Raw genomic sequence first — 14,136 nt, 5'->3', positions numbered from 1 at the left:
CTCCCCCCCTCGATCTGAACGGAGGGTGCCCATAGTACATTTCGAGACATTTTCAGCCATAGCCAGAAATTGTTTGAAGCACATAAAGACTTCGGACTTCACTTTAAGCGGAAATACCCATGCATGCCTGGAGTAATCATCAATGAAAGTCACAAAGTACAGGTAATTGCCCAAGGACGGAGTTTGCATGGGCCCACAAACATCACTATGCACAAGTTGCAACCTGCATGTGGCCCTAACTGAACCATCCTTTGGAAACTTAGAACGCTGCATCTTACCCAAAATACAGCCTTCACAAACATGTTTGACAGGTGCTTCAAGAGGTGGCAAAGAAGCAACCATATCAGATTTCTGCAAACGCAGCAAACTGGCAAAATTCAGATGACTAAAACGTGCATGCCAAAGTTTTGCATCTGAAATAGCCCTTGAATCTGCAACAGCATTTGCAAAATTTTGTGCACACTTGTCATACAAAGTGAGCTTATACAGCCCACGGCACAGAAGCCCAGATGCAACAATTTCATCACCAAAACTGAGATCATGAACTGTACATCTGTCATCCACAAATTTGACTACAAGTCCAAGTCTAGCAAGTGCGGATACAGATACGAGATTCTTCTTGATCCCAGGTACATAAAGTGCATCAACAAGTGTGAAGGAACTGCCATTAGCAGTAGTGAGCACAATCTTTCCAACTCCCTGAATTGGATAAGAGGCGTTGTTGGCACAAGTGACTGAATTCCCGTGAGGGATAGACTCGAGAGAGGTAAACAATTCACGATGTGAGGTAATGTGCTTTGTAGCACCACTGTCGAAATACCACACATGTGAATCTGCAGCAACTGACAAGCATGCATCATGGACAGTAGGATTGTAAGTGCACTCTGCGCTAAAAGCCCATTCTCATCAACATCAACAACACAGTCTCCTTTCATAGAAGACTCAACAATGGCTGCATTTGTAGTGGAACCAGCATTTGCAGTGGAACCACCCTCTTTCTTCTTAGCCTCTTTGGCCTTCAACTTAGGACACGACTTGATCAAGTGATCATTGGCTTTATAATAATGGCAGCGCATCTTCTTTTTTCCCTTATCACCAGAATTGCCAGATGAAGTACTGCCAGCAGAAGCATTAGGAACATAATTTTTGCCACTCGCAGCAGAACCATAAGAAGTGGCTGCATTACTGTTACCACCCTTTCTTTGAGAAGCAATAAAGTCCTGTTCAACTGCACACTGCCTAGTCCTGTTTTTTCTAGAAAGTGACTCTTGCAACAGCAATGTGCAGAATGCATCAAACTTGACAACTTCAGGATTTCCTTGGGTCGATCATCAGTCTCCAAGTACTAGCAAAAGTCTGGTAGGAATCTGGTAAGGAATCAAGAACAGTCTGCACAAGGGAAATTTCTGAAATGACTTCACCTGTAGAAATAAGCTGCTCATTGATATCCTTGACACTAGCAAGGAAAGTGTCCATATCATCTTCCTCATGCATAATCTTCGACTCCAGCTCTTTACAGAGCAAAGCAATTTTAGCCTCATTGCGGCTTGCATAAAGACCTGCTAAAATATCCCAAGCCTGTTTTGCAGATTTTGCTGAACGGATGTGAGGAACAATGGTGCGCTTCACAGACAACGCAATCAATGCATGAGCCTGCGCATCCTTAACATCCCAACGAGCTTGTTCTGTAGTAGGCAAAACAACTCTAACAGCTGCAATCCTTGCAGCTAGACCTGCAACATCCTCAACATCGCCTACATCCTCAAAACCAGGACGTACATCAATGCCCTGCACAATGTTCCAGACACCCTTTGACACAAGAACATGTTGCATCATATAAGCCCACATAGGGTAGTTGTCCCCATCCAACCTGTCCTTAGCAGCAAACATCTTGAACACATCTGTGTTGTTGTTGTCAGCCATGGTAAATGCTGCACCTGATGTGAAAACTGCCCGAAAATAGGAGAAATGGAGCGGGAACAACCTGTGCTATATAGCACAAACCGTAGAAGACTATAAGGCACCTGTTATGCAGAAAACGGCACTGACAGAAATTCTGCACAAAATGACGAAATAGCCTGAGCAGTACTGCCTGTAGTGGAAACGGAGGCCGAAATGAGCCCAAATCAAAATTCTGAGCAGACCAAGCTCTTTGAGCTTACCCAAAAAATTTGTCAACCTGCGAATGCTCGCCAAAGCTCACTGAAATCGGAGAAGGTGAGCAGGCGTGTGCTGGAGCAGCTGGCGACTAAGCCAGGGAGGACGTGACCTGCTCTGATACCAATTTTTGGAATTAGGGTTGCAGAGAAACACACACAGCTTGGAGAAGACGAAGGAAGCTCAAGGCACACAATAGAGAGTGTATAACTTCGTGTGCAATGGAAAGATAGATAGCCCAAGAGTGATGGGCGTATATACAATGCTCGGGGGAAAAAACCTCCTAAAGAGGGAAAAAATGCCCCGGCGGTCCTAGTGTGTTCACACACATCACTACCACATGTATATGGTAACAAGAACTCCACAGTCTGTTCAAATAGCAAGAAACAAAAAAATTAGTCCACTCTTCTACGTACCCAAAAACATTTAAGGACAAGTTTTTTTTTTGAAAAACGTCAACTTTAAATTTTAAAACTGACAGAATCGTCAAGTTTGAATTTTAAAACTGACGGCAGATTTGAAACATCGGCTCATCCCCTCGAGCTCATCAAGATGCGCTGACGTCACCTACAACCTGCTTTGCGGCTGTCCCTACTCACATATGTAGCTACTCACGTTGCAGCCATGCAAAGAAGGCCCATGGATACTGGCATCGACATCACGGAGGGAGTGAAGACACTCTTTTTTGGCAACAGTGCATGTATTCGACGATGCAACAACTGAGGCTATACGAGGTGTTGAAATAGAGTTGGGAGCATTCAAAGTTGAAGCAAGAGCATCTAGTCATCCTCTCGAGAACGCAACCATCGCACTTCGCAAATGCGAAAAGAAACGTCCATTATCTACTACACTATTTCAAGAACAAGGCGCGGGGATGTTCTACAACACGGCTCTAGTGCTGGATTTGCACATGCCCTTGTTCTAGGCAAATTTGCTGGTGGTGAGGACCGCCATGTTGGCGCATCCGAAGGTTGACTGGATATGGTGGGTGGACACAGACGCCATCCATAGAAAACCACTGCAAAGATCCCTGCCAAGAATATTGCATCAAGCATAGCACACCAACCTCGTGGTGAACCTCTTCACCCCGCAGATGAGTATGTTAAGCTAGTTGAAGAAGGAATTTCTCGTTGCAGTAGTATTCAACTGGTTAAGAGGAAATAGGGGAACAACGGAGGTGGAATGTGTATGGTGATGGATCCCTGGGCCATCGCGTAATGTATCAGTGCTTGGCGAATCTCTCTATTAGGACTCATTCTTGGTAACATTTCTTTTAATTTTTTAATTCTATACATGCTACCTTTCTTAGGCTTGGCTCACACGAGGCAGTGGCACACCTCTCAAGTTCATTCCACCTTTGCTTGTGTGGTTTAGATAAGGCACCGACAAAGAGAAGAAGTTGTCATGTGCAAGAATCGCGAAAGCCTTGCTAAAGGATCTTCACGCTCCCCCAAGTTTTACACTGAAAAGGAGCTGATGGGCCTTCTCTTCTGAGGGGGGGCATCGCCCATTCTACAGGTGGGTCGAAGAGCTTGCAAATTTCCTCATCAAATGCCTACTCAAATTCCTAAAGGATAGTTGTGTCGTACACCCCTTTTGCAAACTTTGCCACCATGAACCTCTTGGTTTCTTATCTCACGTGGGCTTGAACTCCATCTAGGCTTGAATTCCATTGAGTTTGATCTTAAACTCCATCTAGGCTCCTTGAAGTTTTAACTGGAGTTGCAACCTCATGTGTCCTCTCTATTCAAGGAAAATTTTCATGAGGCTCAAACTTAAGTTTGAGCTTCCACTCCAGATGGGCACCCACCTTGAGGATCGAACTTAAGATCGAGCCTCCACCCCATCTAAGCCGAGATCTAAGCATCTTGATACTCAACAAACATAAGCTTGAGCTTTGTTGTGTCTACTCTATTCTCGACTCTATTCAAGGGAGAATGCCATGAGGTTTGTGCCTCCACTCCAGATGGGCACCCACCTTGAGGCTCGAACTTAAGTTCTAGCCTCCATCCCATCTAACTAGCTTGATACTCAAACATAAGCTCGAGCTTCATGGTGTCCGCTCTATTCAAGGGAAAATGCCATGAGGTTTGAACCTCCATTCCATATGGGTGCCCACTTTGAGGCTTGAACTTAAGTTCGTGCCTCCACCCCATCTAAGCAGCTTGAGACTCAAACATAAGCTTGAGCTTCATGGTTTCCATGCTATTTAAGGGAGAATGCCATGATATTTGAGGCCCTACTATAGATGGGTGCCCACCTTGAGGCTCGAAATTAAGTTCGAGCCTCCATCCCATCTAAGTAGCTTGAGACTCAAACATAAGCTCGAGCTTCATGGTGTCCGCTCTATTCAAGGGAAAATGCCCTGAGGTTTGAACCTCCATTCCATATGGGTGCCCACTTTGAGGCTTGAACTTAAGTTCGTGCCTCCACCCCATCTAAGCAGCTTGAGAATCAAACATAAGCTTGAGCTTCATGGTTTCCATGCTATTTAAGGGAGAATGCCATGATATTTGAGGCCCTACTATAGATGGGTGCCCACCTTGAGGCTCGAACTTAAGTTCGAGCCTCCATCCCATCTAAGTAGCTTGAGACTCAAACATAAGCTTGAGCTTCATGGTGTCCGCTCTATTCAAGGGAAAATGCCATGAGGTTTGAACCTCCATTCCATATGGGTGCCCACTTTGAGGCTTGAACTTAAGTTTGTGCCTCCACCCCATCTAAGCAGCTTGAGACTCAAACATAAGCTTGAGATTCATGGTTTCCATGCTATTTAAGGGAGAATGCCATGAGATTTGAGACCCTTCTCTAGATGGGTGCCCACCTTCAGGCTTGAACTTAAGTTTGAGCCTCCACCCCATCTAAAAAGATTGAGACTCAAACATAAGATTGAGCTTTGTGGTGCCCAACCCTATTCAAGGGAAAATTTCATGAAGTTTGAGCCTCCATTCTAGATGAGTGCCCACCTTGAGGCTCGAACTTAAGTTCGAGCATCAACCCCATCTAAACTACTCGAGACTCAAATGTAAGCTTGAGCCTCATGGTGTCCACCAATTCAAGGAAAAATGCCATGAGGCTCGAGTTTAAGTTTGAGCCTCCACCCCATCTAAGCTACTTGAGACTCAGATGTAAGCTTCAGCCTCGTGATGTCCACTAATTCAAAAGAAAATTCCATGAGGCTTGAGCTTCCACAACACCTTGAGGCTCAAACCTAACTTTGAGACTTCACCCCATATTGGCACCTTGAGTTTCAAACTTAATTTCGAGACTCCATTCCATATAGGCACCTTGAGACTTAAACTTGAGTTTTAGCCTCATGGTTTCCACTTGATTCAAGGAAAACACCATGAGTCTCAAATTGTTTGAACCTCCGGACCCCACATAGGCACTAATTTGAGGTTTGTTACATGGTGATGGGTGATCATGAGATGCAAAGTTAAATTTTAGGCTCAACTCCATCCAAGTGAGAAGATCATGAGGCTTAAACGTATGTATGAGCCTTTGCCCATATACAAGCTCCCATGTATGAGTTTTGTTACTAGAAATAAGTGAGCTTCTTTGATAACATTTGTTTAATAGTATCCGCATTTCCAATCTGCTTAAGCACAAGTACAATCTTTTTTTTTTCCGCAAAACTCACAATTGTGAGTGATTGTATTATAGACTACCCCTCTGATATACAAATCAGCCTCAAGCTCAAGCTGAGCCTTGAGGGACAGAGGGTTACAACAACTGAGCTTAGTTACAACAAGTACCTAGAAGCTTAACAATATACTTCTATCATCAACCTCAATATTTGAGTTAGAGACCTAAATTTTTATAGCTTTTGTAATAAAGTTAGTAAGGTTTTTGTTTCAATTTTGATGCATATGTAGTAATAATGAGGTAAGACTAATGAATGTTTAAGCATAGTTTCTTGTGTTTTGTAAATGGACTTAAAGAAGAGATTGAAACTTGTATTTTACTTGAAATATTATTCTAGACTTTGATCATCGTATTGTTTTTTGAAATTTGAGTTAAGATACAAGTTCTTGTTTCCCAATTCAATCTCAATGGAACTAAAAGACTGCTGGCCATTAGATCTTTAGAATGGCTTGATAAATGTTGTTGTTGAGTCTAGGTTCAAGTGGAAGGCATGGAAGTGGCCCACAAATAGGAATTTTTTGAAACCAAAATCAAGGATATGTACATTTCTCTTATGGTCTTGAAGGTATGTTTTCCCTGTTGAACAAACATTGGGCAAGAAATGGGTGGAGTTGGGTGGCAATCACAAAGAAAATATGGCACCCATAGTGGTTGCATGAGATGAAGGTTTTTCTTTAGAAGGTCTTGTGGGGAGCCCTACCTACTGAAGTGAAGGTAAAAGCCAAAGGGATTGGGTCTTTGCTGATAGACGCTTGCAATGTAGAATAGCTAGTGAAGACCTCCCTCACTTGTTCAAGGAGGCAGAAATTTGTTGCCTAGCAAGGAAGATTTTCAAATGGATCCAAAAGATCTAGAAGATAGGTTTCCTCAAAAAATATCTCTTATTGAGTGAGATGGTGTTCAAGAGCCAAGCACTTGTTATCAGCACACAAATTGTCAAATTTTTCTATTTCAAACACATGTAGAAGACCAGGAATTGTCAAGTCTTCAAGAATGCTTTGAATACTACTAGTTTAGTGAGATTGTACACAATAGCAGGAAAATGTTTATCACCTTTGGAAAGTGGATCAGCTCTGATGAATGGATCAAGGTTACTACTACCATTTTCTCTAGTTAGCACAACCATGTTCACCCAAGTTTTTGCCTAGGATCCTTATCAGTGACGCGGGGTAGCTCCCTTGTTAGCTAATGTTTCTTGATTGCTGAGAGAAATAATGGCTCAACACGAGCATGACGAGAATCTATAATTTCTTTTTTATGTTAATATAAATTACTCACCATTGTGAGTTTTGAAAAAAAAAGATACAAATTCTTGTCCCTTATGGTTTTGATAGATTGGTTCTCTCCATTGAACAAGAAATGGGGCAAGCATTGGCCCAAGTCAAGAGAGGAGGAAATCATGAAGGACATCTTGTGCCCTCAACAATGGTCGCACTGGATGAAGGCCTTTTTTTGGAAGGTGCTATGGGAATCCTTACCGAGTGGGGTGAGTCTTTATAAGGGATATTGTTCCGGGTAGATGCTTGCAATGCAGAACCGCTAGTGATGACCTCCTACATCTTTTCAAGGATTGTGTGATGATTTGCAGCCTAGCGGTAAAGATATGCAAATGTGTACAAAAGACCAAGAAGGAAGGATTCTTTAAGAACGATCTCTTTGTGGGGGGAAAGGTGTTTAGGAGCGAAGCACTCCTGGTCGTAACACAAATTATTAGATTTTTCTACTTTAAACAAGTTTGGAAGACCAAAAACTATCAGTCTTCAAAACTTCCATGGAAATAGCTAGGTTCATAGAGATAATACAAGAAAGCTGGGGGACGATTATCACCATTGAAAAACAGATGAACATTGATGAGTGGAGTAGGACAAGTGGCATAGCAATGGTTTTCAGTTGACATACTTGGGTGAGCGTGTGGGCCCTATCTCAATTGTGAGGTTTTGCTCTTGTCAGCGGATGTAACTATGGTATAGAGAAGATGGCATGGTTCAGCATGAGCATGGCAAGAATTTGTTTTTTTGGTTTTGATTATGTAATGCACTCACCACTATGAGTTTTTCAAAAAATAAAATTATATAACAACTTCTTGAAAACTTTTGGCCCCTAATAACCTAGATCCACATGTTTTAAAGTCAAGCATAATGTGCCAAGTTTGTGGTTGTAATCACTAAGCCAGACCCAACATGGGCTGTTATGGTTGTGGCCATGATGGACGATATCAATCTGTGCTCTCTAGGTGGGTAGTGGAAAGGGCTTGAGATATATGACAAGTTGCTTGCCCCTTGGTGGTCCAATTTGAAAATTGGGGGCACAACGGGTGGGCTAGTTTGTAAATACATCAGAGTAATAGAGGCCTTAGAATGGGGGGGGGGATAACAAGGTACTTTAATAACTCTATATCTCATTAGTCCATGTGGCTTTCTAAAGCAAGAAGCATCCTTTTGAGTCCATTGTGGGGAGGGATGTAGCCAGAAAGATCAATAACAAAGGACTCCATTGGCTGGGCCATTTTGGTACAGCAATAGTGGAAACTCAAAAGAAACAGACCAACTAGCCTCCGAGTTTCACCTTAATGGGACTGAAAGATTGCTAGTAGAGCTTTGGAATGGCTAGATAGATATTGGATGCCTAACTGCGAATCCAAGTTTGAATGGAAGGCATGAAGATGGCCCATGATCATGTATTTCCTTAAAATACAAGCCAAAGATGCATACAACTCCTTTATGGTCTTGAAGGACTGGTTTTCCTCCTGAGTAAACATTGGGGCAAGCAATGGCTAGAAGTGAAGGTCCTTGCCAAAGGGATCAAGTCAGACAGATGCTTGCAATGTAGAAAGGCTAATAGGACCTCCCTCACTTATTCATCATGGAGTGCCCAGCAATTTGTGGCCTTGTAGGGATGATTTGCAATGGGTCCAAAAGACCTGAAATATAGGTTTCTTCAAGAACAAACTCTCCTTGGGTGGGAAGGTATTTAAGAGCCAAGTGCTTATCAGCACACAAATTGTCAAATTTTTCTACTTCAAACACATTTGGAAGGCCAAGAATTGTCGGGTCCATGAGATCACCTTGAAAATAGCTAGCTTCACGAACATTATAGAAGATCGTAGGGAAATGATTTGTCACCTTTGGGAAGTAGATTAACTTTGAAGTATGGATCAAGGCAACTGATGTCGTATTGTCTGGTTAGCACAATCGTATTTATCCAAGTTCCTCCTTGGGTCCTCCTTAGTGATTCGGGGGCTCCCTTGATAGTAGCTAATGTACCTTGTATTTCTTGGAGACATCTTGGCTCAGCACGAGCATGATCAAAATCTGAAATTTCTTGTTTATGTTCAAATAGTTTACTCACCATTGTGGGTTTTGAAAAATAAAAAAAGGTTTTAAAGTCAAGCATAGTGTGTAATATTATGAGTACATACAATGCATCAATTAGACAAAAGCACAAAGCTAGACTATAGAAAACATGATTTCATCCAATTCAAAATAGAAATTATGGTCTTTTTAATAGCTTCTACAAAAACAGAAAATATAATTTCTTCATGAAGGATATAAATGTGAGACTTGAATAGGTCTCAATTTTCCTATATTGTGGTGCCACGACAGATACAAAGGCACCTATATAGTTGTGTATACGTTAAGCGATGTTTAAATGGCACAAAGGGTGACCACAAACACTTTGAGAGGTTGAATTGGAGAAAAATACTAATATTTTAAGTCCCATTTTAAAAATGGGACTTGAATAATTCCCATAGTTCCTAAATATGACTTAAATGTTGAATTCATACATGTTTTTTTTTGAAGAACATGTCTCTAACGCGTCATGATACAAGGTGACCTCTTACTATGCTAGTTGAGTGGTGTTGTTTGCAAGAATGGCTCAATGAACTGGCATAACATGAAGCTTTTACGGTGTCACAAAGCTCTTCTCAAGCAATGTGGCTCCCACTACACCAAAAACCATTATGCTAACATGGAGAGATCCCTAGTAGGACAATACAACAACTTTTCATCAGCAACACACCCTTTCCTAACATGAGGCACCCCCACCAGAGATATTTTTATGTGATAGGTCACCTCATGAGCATACCATGTCATGGAATGTATGTAAGAACTATGACCGCACTACCCCTTGGAAGTTGTTCACGAATGTATGTTTATCAAAGTTAATGAGAAGAAGTTTGGACTTTTTTGTTTGTTGATGTGTAAGAGCACTCTAGCTCTATCATATTTTAGATTGTTTGATAAGTTAAATAAGATTTGTAGTAATTTAAAGTGTAAATTTGTTTTTGTTTGGTAAGATTGTACATGAGAAGACATGATAAAGTACAAGAGATCTTGGAGGAATAAAACCTCGATGAGATTCCTACCATGCACTTGTGACACCATACCTCTCCTTGAACCCTTTGACTTCTATCGTTGTGGGAAGTCCAAGGGAGGCCTATTTTCAAATTTTTAGCATAAAATTTTTTTGAATGAAATATTGGTTACTTTAAATTTTGTACACACTCTAGGAGTTCATTCTGATTGTTTTTCTTCAGTTTCAAATTTTGACCGAGTGCACTCCTTGGAAGCCAGTTTTGAAGGTGTTAGGATGAGAAGTTTTGGGAAAGTTTTGTATGTAGGAAATATAGTTCTTAACACAATAAAAAATATTGGTTCTTTTAGTATTTTTAGATTCCATGGTTTTAATGCTCAGTGGAGCCTGTAGATTAAGAAAAAAGTAAGAAATATCTGGTTTACATCATTTTTTTAGAAATTGCCAACTTGCACGTTGATTTTTGGAGAATCCGAGACGGTTGTCATAGACAACTGTTCTAGCGGGAGAGAGTGTGTGATTGTCTGGATATACAACCCCCAAAAGTGTTGTGTGCAACATGGAGTTGCCAACTTTGTAAGGAAGTCTTCTCATTGCACCTTTTTTATACCTCTTAGAACCTAAATCTATCCACAGATACTCAATGAACAGTACGCTATGCACTTGCATCATTTCCCTCTTGGCTCCTCTACCATATGGGTACGCACTCTGTTGATATTTGTTGACATTTGTGTGAGGTCGGATAATCAAAAAGTAAGAGAAAAGTGTGTACTTGTGTGGGTGGAAATGAATGTAGAGTGCCACGTGGAAAAGCCACGTAAAAGGGTTTGACTAGTCAAGTAATGCTTGTCAAAAGGGTGTGACGTCGGTAAGGTAACTTAAGGGATTACAAAAAGTGGAGAAGAGCGAAAGTCTTTACACTAAAACATTTGAAACCCATTTTGCGATTTGGGTTCGACGTGGGCGCCCATTACAATTGTAGGAAGCTCATGACAAGCACCGAAGCATGCGCCCCCGCGTCATTTAGATACAATTGCAGGCACGCAATCAATGCGGGTGGCAGCTTCATTAAGCTGATGCAGGAGCAGGCGCTGATCGTCATCGTACTTGGATTCCTCATTATACCGATTGTGGCATGCAGCTGCCCTTCAGCTGTAGCACCTTGCCCAAATCGTTTTTATAGCTACAAACTCCATGGTAATTAACATAGAAATCATCATTAATGCGTAGGTGATCGCTCCTTAATAATATGGCCATTAATTATTCCAGGTTTCTCTTCCTCCTGTTTTCCAGCTGAAGCTGCTGTTCCTGCCGCTCGCCGTTATAATGATCAGCAGGAGGTTGCTATTTTAGCTGCTTACTAAAGCGCTTTGATAATTAATGAGCCTGACAAGCTGCAGTCATTAATGTACTGCTCTAATTAATTTCTAACTAAGTACTCCTTTTGGGTTCTGTATATTGTCGTTTTGCAGCCCCATGCTGACAAGAAAGCAGCAAGCAATATTCGGAATGACAATGCTAATATGCATTCCTATGATCAGGATGAGGATCAGGAGCTTCCCACCAGAAAATTAAGCACAGAAATAAGGAAATCAACATCTCTGGCAGAGAAGGAGGCAGAGCTGAGGGTAAGCTTAAACCGAGCCGCAGAGCAATTGAGAAGCGTGTCCATGGCGGCGCAAGAAGGAAGAAGAGGACTAAGCGGGAGAAGAGCTGTTGCTGAGAAATTAGGTGGAGGTGACCATGGGAAGGATGAATCATCAACGAGAACGCTGCCGCGCGTTCTGCACGACGTGCCGTCCGGTCCTAACCCCATCAGCAACTCCTTGCCGGGGACATGAAAATGTAGTTGTCAATGTAAAGCTGCATCTGCTTGATTGAACAAGCCATGATCTTGAATACGGCAGAAAATTTAGGGTGGCCAGCCAGATATAAATGTTGGGCCATGGCCAAATCAGTGACATAAGACTTGTATTCTTTTGATAGGAAATCCATTTATTTCTCATAAGATCAGCAAAGTGTGCATTGGGAATTAGTTTATCAACCCTAGAGTCTAATCATGTTCCTAGTGATTTGTATGCTATAACGACTTGATTACGATCGATCGATATTTGATATTTGATCGAACGATCGATTTGTATTTCCCGGCACACGATCTCGGTACGAGATTAAGTTGGTGATTTAGACCACAAAGGGCTTGATTGCAATTCGTCTATTATGCATCAAAATTAATTTTTGATGGTTTCCCTAATTGGTTTTATCCATGTTTTTTATGAGATTCAAACATAATATATTATTCTCACACTAGTACTATCTTGACACACAAAAGAATCCACTTTTTCTCCCAAAAACAAAGGCTAACTCCCAAAGATTGCAACAACCAAACAAAATTGTCAAGGCTCGTATCTCACTTTTGGCTCTTCAAGAATCGAATTTGCCTGATCTTGACAATTGACTTCAATAAACAAATTTAGCACTTTTTAATGGAAGACCCCACACAAAAAAGTACAAAAAAAATTAGCATTTCAAACAAATCCTAGTAGTAAATTGTCAAATTTCAGTTATGAATTATCTTATTCTCATGAAAAGACGTTTACTAAATTTTCAAGACTAAATTTGTTTCTTTAAAATGTGTCCTTACCAGTGACATTGCCACTTGTGTTTTTTTACAAGACACATAATTTGTCATTATTAGTGACATTGCTACTTGTGAGAGGTCCCTTACATCTAAAATGAGAAAGCAACACGATAAGGGCATTGAAGCTCAACATTTCAAATTTTCAATGCACTTTTTGGAAGTGTATGGTACATCAACTACCCCTTCTTCAAACTTGTCATCCTTGTCTTTCATTTGTACACCATATGTCAATTTTTCACCCCATTCATACCTCTCTTTTCTTGTCAATGTCCAACATCTTCTTCTAATTGCTTTGGACATGCACATTTTTCTCAACTCTTGAAACCTACCTATTATCCTACGTCAGTTCAACAAACTTACAAATTAGCTTAGAATTTTGAACACCTTAGCCTTTTCTTGTAGACTTGTTCACATGGAAATAAGGTTATAGTTTCACAGACTCAGGTTTCGTGGACTCTCAATCATAATCGTGTGAGGAGAACAAAGACCACTAGTGATAAGCACAATCCTACTTGTTCACAAACTAGAAGTAGCTATAGCTCCACAGATTCGAACTGCTATTGTGAAAAAGGAATAGAGACTGCCATCGAGTAGATATCTTGCTACTGGTCATTAAAGTGTGTTTATCTTTTAGCATGGAATCCTTGGGAGAAATTGTGAACCATCGGATAGATCTTGTTGACTAGTCCTACATGCAACTTAAGGCTTGCAAGCCTATTTTCTTCCCCTTCCTTGAGCAATCTTATATACTGTTGGGGTATAAAGCCCAATGTGGTCGCCCAGGTAAGTGGGCGGGCCGCCAGGTATGTACACATATTCTTTTGTAAAAACCTAATAAGAACTCACTATGCTCTACACATTACAGTAGAGCGAGTTCACCATATCGTCGTGCTCTTCTTCTCGCACTCTCTCTCGCCTTGCACTTCCGCTCGTACTCCTTCAACTGGTATCAGAGCTCAGATCGAGGCTTGGGGCAGCACTTCAGGAGGCTAGAGTCACCAGCTCAGATTGGAGTGAAATTCGACAGGCGAAGACACGGCCCCAAATCCTGTGGGATCATCCGAAGGACTCGGTGTTCTCAGAATTTCATTCTGAGGTCAGCTCGACCACCGTTCGGCTTCGACAAAGGTCTGCGCAGGCCATTTTCGACTACGTGGTCTCGACGGGTACAGATCCGACTCTGCAAATTTGGGGTTTTCAGCCTACGACTGCAGGTGCTGAGGATATCGACACTCCCAGAGTGTTGATTTGTGGTTGTCTACACATCGAAGGACGGCTCACAGTTCTTGGAGGCGTGTCACATACGACACGGGCGCATCTACACACAGTCTGTAGGCGACATCCACTAGTTCATCAGGTAGCTTGTGTTTGCTGCTTGATAT

General features: G+C 41.6%; 1 protein-coding gene across 2 annotated transcripts; it reads left to right on the top strand.

Annotated features, from left to right (window-relative positions):
* Positions 1-10,983: 10,983 nt before the first annotated feature.
* On the top strand, positions 10,984-12,374 carry LOC147420117 (uncharacterized). 2 transcript variants are annotated; one of them, XM_086504810.1, is made up of 3 exons: positions 10,984-11,313; positions 11,386-11,456; positions 11,589-12,374. In XM_086504810.1, the coding sequence occupies exons 1-3, from the start codon at positions 11,106-11,108 to the stop codon at positions 11,955-11,957; spliced, it is 648 nt and encodes a 215-aa protein (XP_086360936.1). In that variant the 5' UTR covers positions 10,984-11,105; the 3' UTR covers positions 11,958-12,374. The 2 variants fall into 2 exon arrangements, with proteins under 2 accessions (XP_086360936.1, XP_086360937.1); XM_086504811.1 differs by having other exon boundaries at positions 10,996-11,313; positions 11,410-11,456; positions 11,589-12,372.
* The last annotated feature ends 1,762 nt before the right edge of the window (positions 12,375-14,136 follow it).

Source organism: Adiantum capillus-veneris, chromosome 28 (assembly GCF_014529385.1).
Source record: "Adiantum capillus-veneris isolate H3 chromosome 28, ASM1452938v2, whole genome shotgun sequence".
In the NCBI taxonomy this organism is placed as follows: domain Eukaryota; kingdom Viridiplantae; phylum Streptophyta; class Polypodiopsida; order Polypodiales; family Pteridaceae; genus Adiantum; species Adiantum capillus-veneris.
This window is presented reverse-complemented; position numbering and strand designations above follow the sequence as displayed.

Excerpts from the sequence above, each read along its gene's own strand:
- LOC147420117 (XM_086504810.1), top strand. The coding sequence starts at position 11,106 with ATGACAAGCACCGAAGCATGCGCCCCCGCGTCATTTAGATACAATTGC. Across the intron at positions 11,314-11,385 it reads TTATAGCTACAAACTCCATG|GTTTCTCTTCCTCCTGTTTT; the intron begins GTAATTAACATA and ends TAATTATTCCAG. Across the intron at positions 11,457-11,588 it reads GTTATAATGATCAGCAGGAG|CCCCATGCTGACAAGAAAGC; the intron begins GTTGCTATTTTA and ends GTCGTTTTGCAG.